Source organism: Cibotium barometz, chromosome 9, assembly GCF_041138505.1.
Source record: "Cibotium barometz isolate CiBa-2024 chromosome 9, ASM4113850v1, whole genome shotgun sequence".
Taxonomy (NCBI): Eukaryota; Viridiplantae; Streptophyta; class Polypodiopsida; order Cyatheales; family Cibotiaceae; genus Cibotium; species Cibotium barometz.
In genome coordinates this window covers 3265502-3284353 of record NC_141054.1, presented here as the reverse complement: position 1 = coordinate 3284353, position 18852 = coordinate 3265502, and the positions used below count along the sequence as shown (strand labels likewise).

Genomic DNA, 18852 nt, shown 5'->3' with positions numbered 1-18852 from the left:
TGATAAATCTCTCTTTTGGGAGTTGTGTGATCATACATTTGGAATACAATATACTAGTATTCACTTGTTCAAGGTAAAAACATTCATTTGCAAATTTTAGTTCTATGGATTTTTGTATTTATTGTACATGTATGATAAAGTTGAAATGCAACGTGCGTGTATGATAAAGGTTGAAATGCAATCTAACTTATCTTCACTAAATCTATCCACTTATGTTTTACGTGTCTTCGCACACAAAATTGGTGTCAAAAGTGCAATGCTGGCAAGTCTTATTTGGACAAGGATCGGGTTGAGAAAAAAGCCTTTAGAGGAAAATCCACAAACAAGAGGATTATCCTCTTAGTCCTTGGACAACTCAAAAGACTTGGAGAATTCGGATGCACATAAAGATGACTCCCTAAAGAGAGAAACAATAGTGCGGTCATATGAAATTGGATTATTTAGGCCTATTACACATTTCCAATCCCTAGTATGTAACCCACTCACTGTGCCCAATCACATAATTGTTTCCCTATAGTAGAGAATAATGTGACTTTAGTCTTGGTATAGTAAGTGATATATAGTGAGGGTGTTAAGAGGGCTGTTGGCTATAGTGACTTTATGGAGAGGGATGGTATGTTAAGAGGAGATTTACCTAAGAGACGTGATATAATGATGACTATAGGGATGGGATAGTGACTTTATGGAGAGGGATAGTATGTTATGACTATAGGGATGGGATAGTGAAATCATAGTGTGGAAGAAACTATGTGGGAGGATTTAGAATATTTTTGGGTGTTTTTCTATAGTTCAAAGTATGAAAGATGTGATATTATGAAATTGTATAAATGTGTATTGATCGGCAATAAAACCAAAAAAAAGGAGTGAATATAATTAAATAGGTAGTTGTCGAGGTGGCAATGAAGAGAAGTGTGAGCGCACTAAATATGAGATGTATTTCAACCAAATTAGCAATTTGAAATTCTTGCAACTGCCATTCATACATCTATATAAAACCTTTCATTGTACACCTTTGAAAATAAGCGACCGCATTTAATTAAATAAAAACACAACAAAAGATGTTACCAATTCTTAGGTTTTGTTGAGTAATTTTCAACGGGGATAAGGATAAGCACGAAGATAACGTCTTTCTAGTTTTGGAAAGTTCGAGTCTTTCTAATTTTGGAAAGTTCAAGAGGATAAGCATGAAGATTCTTCCTTGTTGTAGTGGAGAGAGAGAGAGAGGGGGGCGACGGAGGGGGGAACTGAAGCGGCAGAGAGAGGAGCAAGGAGAAAGAACCTGAGTTATAGGTATATAACACAAATTAATAGGTATTTATTGAAGGAAAGGCCATCCTAATTCGCATTTTTTGGGACAATCATAATGATTCAATACTTTGTACTGCTGCATTCGCGCACACGCGCGCGTGACCCCGTTAATCTCTCTTTTCCTATATATATATAGTCTATCTGTATTCTCAATTTCTCACACGTACACGGCAGGCTTCCTTTTCTTGTTCTGAGTTTTGAGTGCATTTTACACTTTTGGAAAATCAGTGCATATGATCTCTTTGAGCAATCAATTTTTTATCCTTTTCCAAGTTACCTCCATCCAAGGAGGAACAGCAGCTACATGGTTTCGTGCTTATTTGCATGATGCATCGACTAGTCGAATTTCCGAGATTTAGCATTAGTTTGGATCTGAGAATGTTGTTTTTCTATGGCCGTCTTCTTAGTGCTGCTGCCATTTTGGTTTTTCCTCACTAGTTTTGGAGAGCATGCTGTGACACCCCTTTTTGGGTCCATATTTTCACTTTCATAGTGCATACAGCACGGTCCTGTATTCACTACACCAAAAAAGACCATTATCTGATTGCGTGCCTCCATAAAGCAATGCTCCAATTCACCGCATATCCTCCACACCAAACTGGCGGATGGTGATGATGATGAGCTCAGGTTAACGAACTCCCCACTTGGTTTGTCAGCATAGCTGTGCTTGTCCCCAAACTGCTGCCATTAGAGAGAGATGCCAAGAGATGTTAAGATTACATGGAAAAGCCTATTCTTAATTACACAATAGCCCATAATCTCCCATGAGAGATGCATTGTGTAAGGCATAGCAAAGCGCTACTCAACTAAGCATTGCTGAGATAGGGCCTTGAAAAATTGTGAGACAAACCTGCTGATGCCAACAATTCGCTTCCTTTATTACTAAGGCTTCTAAAGCTTCAAGCTTGTGATGCAATGATTCCTGTTGATATAACCAAAGGATACAGTGAACACATAAATCGTACTAGTGTGTAGGGTTGTCAACTCCCCCATCTATGAAAACTCCCTTTAGCGTAAGAAAAAGGTGTTCAAATAAGCTGTTAATAGACCTTGCCTGAAGGATTTGTAACGCTTTCTCTCTGAAGGTGTGGGCCTCCTTATCTGGTTTCCGGAACCCTTTCTTGATTGACCTTGAACAGTTGTCCACAGCCCTTGGTTTAAGATCACTTGAGCCACATAGATGTATGGGAGCTTCTACCACATGTTTTGGATGACCATGAGAACCGCCTTGTGTCGGGTTTGAGGAAACTCGCGTCTTAGATGCAGCCAGTCTGGTATCAGGTTTTGGTGGAGCTATTATGGTGAGGGCTGGATCAAAAATGTGATGCTCGAATTTCTCTCTCCGTGATCGTAACAAGTAAAGCAGCCAGTGTACAATCACTTTTTCCAGCTGTCTCTTCTTCAAGGCCCTCTGCATCCACCGAGTCATGACACGGAGCAAGTGATGCAGCTGCCTGCTTTTCAAAATAACTTCTTTCTCTAGATGAGCACTTTGGGAAGACGTCTGCCAAATAGATGCCACCAAACTAAAAACTTTATCAAAAGTAAGTGGGACCTGGGGCTCCTTTACACACTGGTAGTCTGTGCTCTGCAATCCTGCCTTAAGCATGGATGACCTAAATTTTTCATGTCCGGGTGTGAAAGATGGTGGAAAAGATATTGTTTTGTCTAGAAATTCTTTACCAAGTGATCTAAGTGTGTTCAACTCCCTTGATAGCGCTTGCACTTCTGATGCAGCTGCCGCCCATCGCCATTTCCAACAAGTGACTATAAAGAGCTTGTTCGACTTCCCAATGGAATTGGCAGTGGGGAAATCCAAAGCCTGGCGGCAGCCATTATTTACCGGCAGTTGCAAAGAAGACACTTGATGAATTTGTTTGTTTTGGTGTGCAGCATCCAGACGAATAGCTTCTTTCTGAGGCATGTTCGGTCTAGTAGCAGATTGCTCTTCGTTCTCCTGAACCTTTAATCTCGATGGATCTAGATAGGTTTCGTTCTTTTGCAAGCAAGCAGTAAGCTTTTGTAGAAGATCGAGAAGTTGGGAAAAAATGGGCCCAGATGGCATTCGTTGTCCCTCCGCAGCATCAGATACTGTTTTAAGAACTGATACCTAGATGAGAAGAAAGTAAGCAGCAGAAGGATTTCTTTATTTTAATGTCGTTGTAAGCTAGAAAGTCAAACTGATACAAGGGACTTGCTGGAACAGTTTTGCAGAGGAGGGAGCGTGCATGCGTATGTGCGTGTAGCACACAAAAGAACAGGGAGCGTGCATGTGTATGTGCGTGTAGCACACAAAAGAACAGGGACTTGCGTGTGTATGTGCGGGCGCACGCGTGCGCGTGTGTGATACACAGTTTTGCAAAAGGGATAGAATCGTTGGCCATCTAATTTAAACAAAAAAAAAAATTGGTGTCAACAACACAATTGACTAGAAGACATAAATTTGCAGCATAGGATTATCAAATCTCGCCTTCGGCTCGCTCATTTCTGGATTGCTGCCAACATGGCCCCAATGGCACTCAGGACCCCCCATACCCACACCGACCAGTGTAGGAGCTCATCAACATCGCACCCTGCACATCTGGTGGGGGCAGTGCAGAAACCATCAAGGATATAATCAACCCTGCCAGCAGAGACCATCCACTCTAGCTTGATGGACCCTCTAGAGTAATTGGAGTGCCTGATTCAGAGAGCATAAGTCATGCCGGGCAGCCTTCTTTTGCACTTGGAGCCCAGGTCCCTTCCTCACCCGAGTGTCACTTGGCTTGGCATTACAGGTCCCCCCCGTGTGGCTTTCCCTCCCTCCCCCTCGTTTTACTCTCTTTTTTTTCAAGGTCCTAATAGTTGTGAAAAAGCATACTACAACCCCAAAAAGGAGGTCAACAAGTACCCTCCACGGAGGTCAAGATACAAAGAAAAATAGAGGGAGGGGGGAAAGGGGCGTGTGCCGGGGGGGGGGGGGGGGGGGGGGGGGGGGGGGGAGGTGTTGGTGTTCTCTTTCCTTGGCTGGCTGCTCTTGGACAGGGACTACAGCGATTCTAGGGGCCAAACACAAAAAAAACACCACACTCCTGTGGCGAGAAAGCACCGAACGAGCAGTGAGAAGTCCAAAGGCAGATCATCATGCCTAGGGGAAAAGGTTATGGGCTCTGCTCGAGTCCCCTCCAAGGTTTTCAGAGCCGGTTTGGACGGAGAGTAGTGGCAATGTGTCCTGGTAAGCAGATGCGCATCTCCAACCAAGACCACTCCGGGCAACCGTAGGACGATCACCCTCATACTGACGTGGAAGAAGATGAAGAAGTGGGCCACATCAAAAGAACCGTCTGGATCCTTGTACTTGATAGTCAAGCTCCAGCCTCGCTAGTGGCTAGGCCTGTGGCTGATGGCATCCTTGACGCAAAGATAGCCAACGGACAGACAGAAGCCTATTCAAAATGGTGGTCACTGGTAGCCATTGAAAGGTCCCACTCCCGATCGGCAGCTATACTCAATGGAAAGGAGATGACCGCAGCCCCAACATTATGCTCAGTGGGTCAGGAGTGATGCACGACCACACAGACATGAAGAGGGGCTACCACCTCAACCTCGTTTCGATTTGGAGGCACCTGAAGAATCTGTAACCCCCTGGGTGCCCCATAACCCAAGGACCACCACTGGGAGAGAGTTGATATTGGAGAAAAGAGGCATGATTTTTTTTTTTTTTAATGCTGAATCGACCGCTACTTGACGGATATCACCAAGTCAGAGGCCACCGGTGGCTGTGGGGTACGAAGAGTCGAGTAAGCGGTCAAGATATCCGTCGAGGCTGAGGAGGAAGCCATCTGGTGCCGCAGGGCAAGGGGTGCATGGGGGTAATCTTTATAGCTTTTTTTTTTCCTCTGAAGAGGATACTAACGGTATATGTTGGAAACGGCGACGGGGTAGACGTTTGTCTTTTGCTGCACAACAGGCAGATCCTGCGATAAATGCGAGAAACGGGGAACGGTTTCCCGTAAGAACCATTCCAATGGCTCTGCATCGGGAGACTTGTGTCCCCGCAGTCTGGCTTGTTGCCATCACAAACGCTTGCCAGGTGTCTGCCACTCTGGCTCTACGGTTGCCTACTACTACTACCTCACCTGGCCCATAATGTCATGAGCTATCGGGGGAGGTTTTCCAGCAAGCCTATGAGAACTCGAAGGCTAGCGACTCGCGAGTCCAACTGCCCGGGACGATCGCCACCGCCGTTCAAGGTAACTCTAGAACCTAAACCGATAGAGCGCCCGAACACTGGTAGAAGCTCGTAGTATTACTTGGGAAGACCGGGAAAACACACGGTAACGAGAAACCAATCGTGTTTTGCTAGTGGGTTGGTAGCCACATAGAAACCATGCCTTCATCGAGCAAAGTACACATGGCCATGCACCTGCAACTGGGCTCAATATCATGGTTTTTTCCGTGCGAGGGTGGCTGAGTCGAAGTCAATCCGGACGTACCAAGGAACTGGATGTTGATGCTGTGCCCTTGTTCACCAATCAACGTGGCTTGCTGCCAACCAACAAGCTAATCTGACCCTGGGCCGGTCTGCTACCAACAAGCTTGTAGACCAAGCTCATGGCTTCCAGGGAAGCCACCGAGCTGGAAAGGAGCAGGAGGTCCGCTTCGTAAAACACGCAGTTGCAGGCAATGCTGGCATGGGGTCCTCGGAAAGGGGATTGACCGCGAGCGGCCAACTGACTATCAAAACAAGGCACAAGCTAACAAGGAGCAGCCAAAAAACAGGAGGGAGGGAGGCGGGGGAAGAAAACAAAGACTGAAGGGAAGAGGGAAAGGGGGGAACGAGTGGAATAGGGAGGAGAAACAGAAACAGAGAGGGGAAAGCTAAAAAACGCAGAGATGTAAGAAACTCCAGGGGGGGCCTGTCGGGAGCAGCGAAACAAGTAAAAAACAAGGTTGGGGTGGGGGGCAGCACCAAGGCAGGTGGAGAAGCAACGGGGCAATGCAAGGAGCGGAAAGCAGGCAGAGGGGTTGGGGGCTAGCACGCAAGGACCACGGCGCACAGGGGATCAAAAGAGCAGGCGGGGGGCGGGGGGGCGCGGAGGAGGCTGGCCGCAGCCTTATAACCGGAGCTCCTGCTCTTCCCACTCTCACTTTCCCATTGTAGTTCGCTCGCAACCGGACTACTAATACCTAGATGGATGTGGTGGTGACGTATCAAAGTATAAAGCGCGTTAATCTCTACCTTGGACGATTGATAACCAAGTCCCATTTGGCTTTGCAGCACTTCATTTCCCTGCACAATTTCGTTGCCACATAAGCAGAAATAAGGACATCTTCATTACATTGTTCTTACGTGAAAAATGGGTGTGGGTGACAATTCATGTGAAACTTGCCTTTATTTCGTGTTTTACATACTCCATTTGTTGTTTAGTGTTGTCTTGTAGCTCGGTCTTCAATCTTTCAAGTTCCAGTTGAGAGAACCTCATGCATGCAAGCACAGATTTGAGATTGTTTATCTCTTGAGTTTGAAAAAGCACCTCCTCATCCTTGCGAGCAAGCTACAGAGTATTTAAATCAGATCATGTTTTCTACAATTTTAGTTAATTACTGCATTCAATTAAGTCACACATTAACAAATACAACATTAATCCCTTCAAGAGGCGTCTACCCTTTTAATGCCAACATCATAGTGGTTGCGTACTTTAGGTACGGTGTGGTACTGTACGGTATCCGTACGAGTACATAAAGTATGCATCAAGATAAGTACTTTAAGTACGTTCACTTTTTTAAATAAATGTATATATAATAAAAAATATATATTATAAACCTTTCATAATTTAGCAACACTGGTACACAAAATTGCGCAAAAAACAATTGAAACTCAAACATCTATGCTCCGTAAATGTCAAATGAGTTGCAAGCATACAACATGAAGTTCTACTAAATCTGAAATCCTAGTACAAACGCTAATAGCGATATGGCCATCACAAAATAATATGACATCATACATGTTTGATCATAAGTCATGAAAGTACAAGGCTAGCCGCTAGTAGCTACAAGCTGAATATGTGACTAGTCAGTGGTCACTACTGAAGTAAATACTGATATGCTAACCACTAACTAGTAAGAGTGACCAATCACCACAATGCCACTTGCTAATAAATCAAGTCTCATAGTCACCACCCACTCATCATCATCCAAGCCTGAAGATGAGTATGATGAGTAGTCTCCATCTGTGAGGAGATTCCTATCAAAATCATATACCGGCTCCTGCTCCACCACATCACTTGATACAACAATACCCAATATCTCCTCAACAATGGTAAGAGAGTCCACATCACTCCTCTGGAAGAGTTTGCATTTGGTGCTTTGGATCGCCTTTATTGGTCACTCTTGCAGCTCTCCCTCTCGAATGTGCACCACGAGTATACACCGTGGTGTCCAAAGACGTGGAAGGACAACTCTGTTGAGCTGAAGAAGTGAGGGAAGTGGTCGTGAGAGCTCGAGTGACTCGTCTATCAATCCCCTCAAGCTCTCTGTGAACCTTTTTGTATATCTCCTCTTGCTCATCACAAACTACGTCGCTCTCCTTGGCATGGTGTTGTTTGCGATGCTCGAGCTCCTCGACATCCACCTACCAATATTCACTAGTAGTTATTAATGACTAGTCACTTTAATTATTTTTTTAAAAGTACGGGTACGAAAAGGATGGTACCAGTACGGTACATATTGAAAGTTACAAACGAACGAGTATGAGTACGGAATGCAACCGTGGCCAACATGAGCAGCAATCCAAGGCCTCCTAAGATCTCAAAAGGAACCTCAGTCCTTCACCATGGAATGTTTTTCCTCACCGAGACACGACCCCTGCCATACACTAATGTCCATTGGCCCCTCAATCCTAGACCAATTCTGTTTTTTTCCCCCCTTTTTCTAATTTCTAAAAAAAGATCCTTTCATTAGTAAAAAAGGAAAATCATTAACTCAAAAGAAGATTACAAAAATCTGAGAAAAATTGTACAAAGATGGGGAAGGGTTCCATCCATGGCTGGTCACTCTCAGATGGAGACTGTATCTTGGGGCTGGGGGAAGAGCCACATTAAAAGCCTTGAGTGCCATACAAGGGTCTTCGTTATGTACCTAGACACTAATCTATGGATTAGGGACCTAATTTAGTTACCGAGAAAAACAGCCAAAATGGCTAAGTACAAATCCATTTCCAAAGGGAAATGCGAGTCAAGATGAACAAAAGGGAGGATGCGCTTCTCCTTTGGCTGGCTGCTCTAGGAGGAGAAGGTTATCTCATACAATTGGGGGAGGGGGAAATAACCACACAGGTGGTCTGTAATGCCAAGTGGGCTCATCACCACTATTTGTAAGAAAGGGACCTCGCCGCAAGATCCTGAGGAATGCCTCTCGACACTTCCTCATGCGGTCTGAGCAGCCTTGAAGCTGCCCCTACTCACCTCGGAGGGTATGAATGATATAGAGCTAGATGCTCCAGATACACTCCACCAGGGGGGGGGTGTTGTGAGGGTGCCTTCAATAGCTTCGCTGCATTGAGCTCTCCATATATGCCATGTGGCTTTACTACTGTAGATCTCCCATCTCTCGCTAGAACCTAGGGTCCAATGACCACTAGGCGGATTTGGAATTGGCATAGTAGAAATACTAAGGTGAAAGACGTGAAGGGCTAGTCTCCCACCCTCCTCCCCATACGGTATGATGATCGCTGCCTTAGTGGCCCAAGCAACAATGCCCCAAGTAACAATACGGGCCGGAGCCCGGTCCATAGTGAAGATGCGTAGGATCCTCTGCCAAACCTGCTGGGCCTTTGGGCTGTAACTATTTGGCCCTCCTAGCTCTTTTCATATGATGGAACCCTTGCTCGGACATTGGACAGGCTGAAGAAGGCATGGGGATAGAGACCACAAGGTTTGCTCATGGAAAAGCACCAGTTTTGGTCAAAAAGCAGAGAAAAGCAAAAAGTCAAACTATGTTGGAGCACCATTGGCAAGAAGAGACTGAGCCAGACCAAAAAGCAGGGGGCCGCTTTTTCAAAAAGCAGCTCTAGGGACAAAAAGCAAGGCCCTAAAGTCAGAAAAGCAAGCACAAGAACTTTAAAAAAGTTGGCCTTATAAGTATTTTATTATAAAAAGCAAAAGAGGAAAACTACGTGAAAAAGGCAAAGCAAAAGCATGATAGCTTTTTGGCAAAAAGCACGACCCTCTCAAGTATAAAATAAGCACGAACCTCTCCCTTCTCTTCATCGTTGAAGGTTGGAGCTCACCATCACCATCTTCATCAACAAGGTCGTGGAGGTGTGAAGATCATCTTCTTCATCGACATCATCAGCAAAGTGCTGCTGTCCGTACTGTTGCCCCCATTGTACTGTTGGATTGCGTCGCCGTACGACCTGTTGAATCACTTGCGCTTGCCACCTGGCTGTCGTATAGAGCCGCCAGCTTGGCTGCCTTATATCCATGCACCGCCAGTCCTAGCACCGCTTGCCTTCTGAATCACCCGAGCCACCAACGAATATTGCCATCGCCACCCTGCGCCACCTGCAGAACAGCACCGTTTGCTGTGCTGGCTGTTGCCTGCGCCAGTCCTAGCGCCGCCTGCTGTTCACCACCTCTACTTGCCGCCAACACCCACTACTGCTCCTGGCTCTGTGCGCCACTATCACCACCGGTCAGCATCGCCTCTGGCAAGCTCCACCACTCATCAGCGCTGCCGCTTACCTGGCTGCTGTTTATAGAGTTGCAAACTTGCATCGCTTACTTGGCAGCCGTCTGCTAACCATACTGCCATACTACTTCATAGATTTGTTTTGGATCATTTGCCTCTCTGCAAGCCTTCTTGCGGGATTGTCTCAATTCCAGTTTGGGCAACAGAATCTCCAGTTGGTCAATACATACTTTGTCATCTACACACATCTCGTGTACCTCATATACAAGCTTGGAGTGACTTGGATTTGGATTTGGATCTGGTACTAGCCCATTGAGAGATTCTTGTGGGTCATTCTCGTGGTGTGCTCAGCATTAGAATGTAACATGTGAAAGCTTCGGGGGAGATCGGTAACTTCAATGCTCAAGAATCAGCACACTTTTCGCAATGGAATTAATGCACAAAACTGAATGAAGATGTGCAAAAAATAGAGAGAGAGAGGGAGACAGGAGAGGACATAGTATTGGGTCCCAAATACCCTCTGTAGGGCCCCCACCACGAATGGTGTATTTGCTTTATTAGAATGATGTAAATCTGAAAAGAAAATACATAAATCTTGACCTTTCTTGGCTGAGAAATCTCTTCCCTTGACCTGCAGTCCTCCACCCCTTTGCGTTAGCACCTTCTTGGCTGTCCTAGCCCTAGTATGCTTGAGCACTTGGTGAATTGTGAGATAACACAAATGGTTTATGGCTCTCCTATTTATACTACTCCTATTAAGCAGTCGGCCAGCTCTAAATCCAGGCGGCCAGCAATATTATGTCCCACGACTGTAAATTCAGCATTAAATGCTGGAAAATTCCCATTAATTGCTACGCACTCTCTCATGGCTGGCTGGGCATTAGGCGCCTGTGCAAAGTGGGGCTGGGCACTGTTTCTAGGCTGTTTGGGGACTGGGCAGCCTGTATGGGCTGCCCCAAACTTGCCCTTACAGCCATAACTAGGCTGTATAGCCTTTATGCTTCCTTTAGCCTGCTCCTAGGGCTGTCCTACAACCCCTCCATGGCTGGTGGGTTCAGCCAGGGCCTTCTTGGTCCTCATGGGGGTGGTTTTATACTATTCCCATGCCTACACAAGATTCGGGGTAGCCCTATGGGTTGGCCCCTTTTCCTAAAAGCAAACCCTAACAATGATCTGGCATCCAGTACCATACCAGATACATAGAATCACTGACATCATTCCAGAGGAAGACTCACAGCGCGGACTGGCACTGTTTCATGTGCAGGACAGTGCACACCTGACCTTGGACTCCTGTGCAGGACAATGCACACCTGAACTCGGACAACTGTGATGGATCCCTGGCTGACTCGTCCCAGACTGGGCTCACATGGGACCACTCCACCATCCCAGGTCCTGCACCTTCCGTACAGATATGTCTACGTGGCATCCAAGTGTGGGATGCACGTGACATCCCCTTTTGCTTAACTTGACGGAAGCTCCATAGCCTCCAAATAATCCATCAATAACGCCGGATATTCTTTGAAAAACTCTTTGTCAAGCCATACCGCTTCATGGGTCCCTTGGTCCTGAAACTTCGTGAGGAACTATCTTTGTCTTCGGCCTGAGCCATGCTTGAAACGGTGCAGAAGGATCTGTTTTGGAACCATAACTTCCGCTTCATCAACAATATCCGGTTCCGCCTCGTCTTTGACTTCTAAAGGGATTGGACCTGCATATGGCTTTAACCAACTGATGTGAAACACATCGTGCATAGTCCAACTCGGAGGTAACTTTAACTCCATAGACACCTCATTAATCTTCTTCTTGATGGGAAAAGGTCCGAAGCTCCTGAAAGACTACTTTGGGTATCGCTTGTCCACCTGTTTCAACCTTTGCTTCATAATCTGAAGATAAACACAATCCCCTTCTGAAAACTTCATATCCCTTCGGTCTTTATTGGCCTGTGGAGTGTAGGCTATTTGTCTTTTATTGACTCTAAAATCTCCTGGTAGGACTCCGTCACTCTGTTCGCCTCAGGTACTGAAGACAAAGTCCTGGTCAACAACGACTGGAAAGGTCTTCCAAACCCTGCCTCATATGGAGTCCTGCCAATAGCTGAAGAAAAAGAATCATTTAAACAGCTTGAACTAAAGGCAAATAAGATTCCCACCTACCTTGCTGATCGTGGGCATAACACTTCAGCACATCAAAGGCCAACTGGTTATATATCTCTATTTGGCCGTCTGTCTGTGGGTGGAATGCACTGGAAAAATTCAATTTAGTACCAAAGTTATCGAACAATGCCCTCCAAAAATGACTGGTAAACTTGGCATCGCGGTCTGACACTATGGTCCTAGGAATCCCGCCAATCGGGTATCAATGCCGAATGAACAATCGGGCAACATCCTCGGCGGTCTGTCATGCTACTCAACCGTAGCTGAAAATACCAGTATGTCGTCCAAAAATATGAATACACACTTTCCAATCAAATCCCGGAAAACACGCATCATCATGCGGTTAAATGTAGCTGGGGCGTTCGTTAAGCCAAATGGCATGACCACAAATTTATAGTGGGCCCGTTCCGTACGGAAGGTTGTCTTGGGGATGTCCCCCTCCACAATCCGCACCTGGTGGTACCCACTCTTTAGAACAAGTTTCGAGAACACCTTCGCTCCATTCAATCTCTCGAGAATATAATCTATTCGAGGCATCGGGAATCTGCTCTTGATAGTTAGCTTGTTGAGTGCATGATAATCGACACACAAACGGGAAGACCCATCTTTCTTCTTGACAGATAAGATCGGTGCTACAAATGGTGACACACTGGGGCGGATGAAGCTAGATTGCAACAATTCTTGCAGTTGGTGGTCCAACTCTGATTCCATTGCCTTGGAAAGGCGATACGAAAACTTGCTCTGGGGTTCCGAGCCTGGGAGGAGGTCAATCTTGTGGTCCTTCGGTCTGGACGGGGGGAGCTGGGGAGGGAGGCTTGTTGGGTGTTGGACTCACACACTCACACACACAAACCTGCACATTAGGGTTAGGTGCAGGGTAGAATAGCTCACACACAGATATGAGAGAGAGAGAGAGAGAGAGAGAGAGAGAGAGAGAGAGAGAGAGAGAGAGAGCCAAAAGTGTGGTATCCACAAAATGTAAGTCAACACTTGCATGTGTGCCACATCCATATAGTATAGAAGTACAAAATATTATATGTTAGAGTGTCCTTTCACACTTGATGTCCAAGGGAAAAAACCACATGGCCCTTGGTTAAGCCCTGTTCACACATAGCACTACCATAAGTGAGCATATGCCTACAAATCCCCCCTGTAGTGGAAGTGTGAACCTGTACAAGGTAGCAGATCACTCTCTGTATGAGAGTAAGCCCAAAGCTTTGCGGAAAGCTTCAAACTTTTCTCGAGGTAAAGCCTTTGTGAATAGATCTGCAACATTATCCTGTGTAGGGCAATAAGATAAACTGATCTCCCCTGCATGTAGCCTCTCTCTGACATAGTGATAATGAATCTCAATGTGCTTAGTACGTGCATGAAATACTGGATTTCATGCCACGGCCATAGCACTCTGGCTATCAGTGAGAATGGTGGTGGGTGTCTCTGCTGACACTCACGAAGATCATCCAATAGTCTCCTCAACCATACACAATCTACTGTAGCTGTGAAGACTGCCCTGTACTCAGCCTCACAAGTAGATGTAGCAACAGTGGGTTGCTTTTTACTCAACCAAGATATGCATGAATTGCCAAGAAAAAAACAATTCCCACTGGTGGATTGCCTGGTATCATAATCACCAGCCCAATCTAAATCACTGTATGCACAAAGCTGCAAGCTGCCTCCCCTGGGATAGAACAAACCAAGATCCAGGGTACCCTTAAGATAACGAAAAATGCGTTTGACTGCTTGCCAATGCTTTGTGCCTGGGCTGTGCATGAATTTGCTCAACAAAGACACCCCAAAAGATATGTATGGCCTCGTGTTACACAAGTAAATGAGGCATCCCACTGCCTGGCTGTAAATGCCGGCCTCAAAAGGCTCTTCAATATCATGCATAGTAAGCTGTACACCTAGTTCTACCGGAGTAGAAATGGGCTTACATTCATCCATGTGAAACCTTTTTAGCAAACTTTTTATGTACTTAGTTTGCTGCATAACAATGCCATCATCTGTATGCATAAACTGTATGCCAAGATAGTAGTGTAAAGGCCCAAATCTGACATATCAAATTCAGCTTTCAAATCAGCTTTGAAATCTGAAATTTGTACTTTGCTAGTACCTGTAATGAGCATGTCATCTACATACAAAATGACTATGAGAATATCGGCATCGGTTTTCTTCACATACAATGTGCTTTCAGCTGGACTATTCTCATAACCTTGGCTGGTTAGGTGAGCATGTATCTTATCATACCAAGCTCTTGGAGCTTGCTTTAACCCATATAATGCTTTGTGTAACCTGCATACTTTATGTTCCTCACCAGGAACTACAAAACCAATGGGCTGATTTACATATACTTCCTCCTGTAAATCCCCATTTAAGAATGCAGTTTTGATGTCCAATTGATGCACTTTCCATCCTTGATGTGCAACCAATGCAATCACTGATCTTATTGTGGTCATTCTCGAAGTAGGAGCAAAAGTCTCTTCATAATCTATTCCCTTTTTCTCGGAGTAGCCTTTAGCCACAAGTCTTGCTTTGTACCTGTCAGTAGTACCATCAGACTTTCTTTTGACTTTGTACACCCACTTTGTGCCAATGACATGCTTGCCTTTAGGCAATTCCACAAGATCCCATGTATTGTTCTTCATGATAAAGAAATTTCAGCTTGCATAGCTTGCAACCAATGCTCATTCTCATGTGCGTCTTCGTAAGAAGAAGGCTCTTCTGAATCAAAGAGACCACCCATTGCTAATGCAGACTCCCCACGATGTATATTCAAAGCATTTTTGGAACTAGCCCTTGTTCTACCTGTGTGAGTGGAGCTGCAAGTTTGCTTTCTTGCAAAGTTTTCAGCAACCATCTTGGCACTCACTTGGCTGTGTCTATGGCTGTTTGCTCTTCCCTGACAAGATCTTCCACTTCTTCCATAGAAGGGGGCTGAATGGCTGGCTGTTCCACATGTTCTACATGAGGATTTTCTTGTGTAGGGGCTGGCTGATCTGAATCTCCCCTAATTGCAACGGGTAAAAGTCCATCAAACATGTCCTGTATGGCTGTATCATTGCTTTTATACAAGCCTTACATGGGCTGTTTTGAATTTTTAGCAAATACCACATCTCTACTGACAAAAATCCTTCGTGTAGTTGGATTATAAAGACAGTATCCTTTGCTCTCATTGCTGTAGCCCACAAAAATGCATTTAATTGCTTTGTCATCTAGCTTTGTTCGGAGTTGTTCTGGCACATGTGCATATGCCAAACACCCAAATGTACGCATATAATCCATTGTTGGCTTTCGGCTATACCAAGCCTCAAATGGTGTTATGGTTTTCAAAGCTTTTGTTGGACACCTGTTCAACACATGAGTTGCACACATTACAGCTTCCATCCAAAATTTGTGAGGCAACTTTTGTGCTTTCACCATGCATCTTGCCATCTCCATGAGAGATCTATTTTTCCTTTCAGCTACACCATTCTGCTGCAGTGTATAAGGCACAGTACATTGGTGTTTGATGCCCTTTTGAAGCATATAATCCTTGAATGCATTTGACATGTATTCTCCACCTCTATCTGAGCGGACTGTTTGGACTTTACATCCACACATATTTTCAGCCATTGCTACAAAATGTCGAAAGCATGTAAACACATCTGCTTTCGCTTTCAAAGGGTAAGCCCAAGCAAACCTGGAGTAGTCATCAATGAATGTGACGAAGTAAAGATGCCCCCCTATGGATGGTGTCCGCATTGGACCACACACATCACTATGTATGAGCTGTAATTTACTTTCAGCTCTAACAGCTCCATCTTTGGGGAATGGTTTTCGTTGCATCTTTCCCAAAATACACCCCTCACATACATGTCTTGGTGGAGACTCAAGAGGCGGCATATTATCAACTATATGATGCTTCTACAAAAGCATCAAACTCTGAAAATTTACATGCCCAAAACGAGCATGCCATAGCTCTGCATCATGCATAGCAGGAGTGTGGGCAGCCACTGTATTTGCATGATAAGTACGCTTGTCATAGCTGTCCAGCTTATACAAGCCTTTGTATCGTGTTCCAGAAGTGACTATTTCATAACCCTTTGATGGGTCTTTTACCAAACACTTCCCGTCTTTAAATTCAACCTTTAAACCTTGGTCGTTTATGGTGGCTGATACGGAGAGCAGATTTTTCTTTATCCCTGGAACATACAATACATTTTTCATACATATATTGGCACCATTGGCTGCAATAAGTATGACATTACCAATTCCCTTTACTGGATATGAGGTATGATCTGCACATGATACAGTGCGGCCATTTGAAGCATAAACCAAGTGCTGAAATACATCTTTGCATGAAGTGATGTGGCTCGAAGCACCACTATCAAAATACCATGATGCATTCTGTCTGTCAGATGCAATGCAAGACATATCAGTGTCTGAAGCACTTGGTGTGTCACTAGTGCATGTGACCAAAAAAGTGTACTCTTCCTGGATTATATTAGCTGATTGCTGTGTTTTGTCATCAGAAGAGTCTGCTACTGCATTGCCTGCTTCTTTCCTTTTCTCTTTTGCAATCTGCTTCCTACATTCACTGATGTAGTGTCCAGGCTTATGGCAGTAGTGACATTTGCCCTTCTTTTTGGGCTTGTTTGCATCCCCTTTGTCAGACTTTTCACCATCAGAAGAGGGCTGTCCATAACCAGCCTTGCTAGACTGTTGTCCCCCATGCCTAAAGCTCTTTGCTTTACCTTTATCCTTGGCTGTAAATGCCTTGTCTCCACCACGGTTACTCGATAAGTTTGCTCTTCCTGCAAGAGTAAACCCACGAGCTCTTCAAAAGTGACGGGATCACCACCTCCTCTCATTGAGAGGTTGAGAGAGGTGTGAAAGCCCAAGTAGGAAGGCGGTAAAGAATGAAGAGTGTTGGTGACCATCTGTCTATCTGGGATAACCTCATCAATGTTGAGCAATTGTTCCTGCAAATCTTTCACTTTGGTGAGATGATCTGCCATGGAGTCACCCTCATCCATAGAAAGAAGATCCAATTGCCTCTTCAAGTAGGCTTGCCTTGTTGCGTACTTGATACATTGCTTCCAATGTGTCCCATGCAAGCTTCAATGTCTTGCAAGAACGAATGTGCGGAATAATAGTCCTTTTCACAGAGGACTATCAATGACATGGCCTGTGCATCTCTAGAGTCCCATCTCTTCTGCTCTTGTGTGGGAGCAGGTTCTACATCAAGAGCTCTTTGAGCACCTCCCCTTTGAGGCGTGGCTGGCTGTATGGTAAGTGGGCGTGTGTCATCACACCACACAATGCCCCAAAGCCCTTTGGCTACCAGCAAATTACGGATCATGAAACTCCAGAGGGACTAGTTAGATCCATCTAGCTTGTCCTCCTGGGTGAGCACACCAAATACATCTGTAGCATTCTGTGCCATGTCAACAAAATATACTTGCAAGCAAACCAAGCACCAATGTGCACTGCCAGGCAACCAAATGTCCTGTGCAAATGTATGCCTGCAAACCAAAGTAAGTGTAAACCTGCACCAAATTGTCCAATTACACACAATGTGTATACATATGAGACAAATCGCAGCTGTAATGCCCAATTACATGCTCCAATCTGAAAATCCCCAATTTTTATGCACTCCTATCTCTTCAATGTGCATCTAATTGGCCAATTTTCACAAAAGCCCCAAATTTCTGCAACTGAAAGAGGTTCAATTTGCTGATTTTAACCTCAATTTTGAAAACCCCCAAATTGCAATTTTTCAATTTTGCCTCAAATTGAAAAATCCCCCAAATTGCACCTACAATTTTCCTTTGAATCTGACTTGCACAGAAGTGTCTGCAAAATTTGCATATGACCTGCACTAGAATGGCTGCAAAATCCGTATTTGTATTTGGAAGAAAATGTACAGGAAGAATACCTTTGGGGGGAGCAGCACGTGTAAATCAGGTGTTATGCAGGGAGCACACAGGCAAACAAAGCTGACCGGCCAGCAGCCTGGCCAAGGCGTGCAGAGAGTGAGGATGGGCAGCCGCCGAGGAGGAGGAGTCGTTGCAGCTGGGCAGCCGACGAGGAGTCGTTGCAACTGGGCAGGTGTTGGGCCAGTCAGGCGCTGGGCAGGTGTCGAGCCAGGTGGAGGGTGCGAACAGCGGGCGGAAGCGGCAAGCGCAGAGCGAGCACGGCGCAGGAGTCGGAGGCCGCAGGCAAGTCGAACGGGCGGGAGCCGGTAACGGTAGGCGCTGGAGTCGCTGGCGGAGCGACGGCGATTGTAACGAACCAAGGCTGCAGTCGTGAGCAGTGACGGTGGGGCGGCTACCAGCGGGCCGGAATAGCCTCGGACGGGAGGCGCTGCTAGGCGGCCGGAACGCAACCGTGACAGAGTCTAGGCAGCCGTAACGGAAAGACGGCGGCTCTGGTCAGCTGGAACGGAACGGCGAGTGGCCGGAATGGAATTGTGATGGCATGGCCGGAACTGAGCGGCGCTGACAGGCGGAGGCGCTTCGGGCAGCGCTGTCGCCGTCGGTTCTGGGCGGCAGAGTCGGGCAAGTCCGGCGGACGGAACCAGGGCAGCGACGGAAGCAGGCAATCTGGCGACGAAAAAACGCAGGCGACGGAAATTCGCAAGCTTTCATTCAGCAGCAGAATTTTAGGGCCAGCTCCCAGCTCCCAGCTCTGATACCAATTGTTGGGTGTTGAACTCACACACTCACACACACAAACCTTC

At 45.8% G+C, this 18852-nt stretch overlaps 1 protein-coding gene across 6 annotated transcripts in view; it reads right to left on the bottom strand.

The window, feature by feature from the left end:
- Positions 1-1293: 1293 nt before the first annotated feature.
- Positions 1294-18852, bottom strand: part of LOC147635170 (uncharacterized) — a 57960-nt gene continuing 40401 nt past the window's right edge. For 3 of the 6 annotated variants that reach the window (XM_086802364.1, XM_086802358.1, XM_086802362.1), the window contains 5 exons: positions 6681-6845; positions 6530-6580; positions 2363-3418; positions 2159-2230; positions 1294-1989 (listed from right to left, as the gene is read on the bottom strand). In XM_086802364.1, the coding sequence (XP_086658490.1) occupies positions 1645-1989; positions 2159-2230; positions 2363-3418; positions 6530-6580; positions 6681-6845 (1689 nt within the window). In that variant the 3' untranslated portion in view covers positions 1294-1644. The remainder of the gene's footprint in view (positions 1990-2158; positions 2231-2362; positions 3419-6529; positions 6581-6680; positions 6846-18852) is intronic. The other 3 variants (XM_086802360.1, XM_086802363.1, XM_086802359.1) reach the window with 2 other exon arrangements.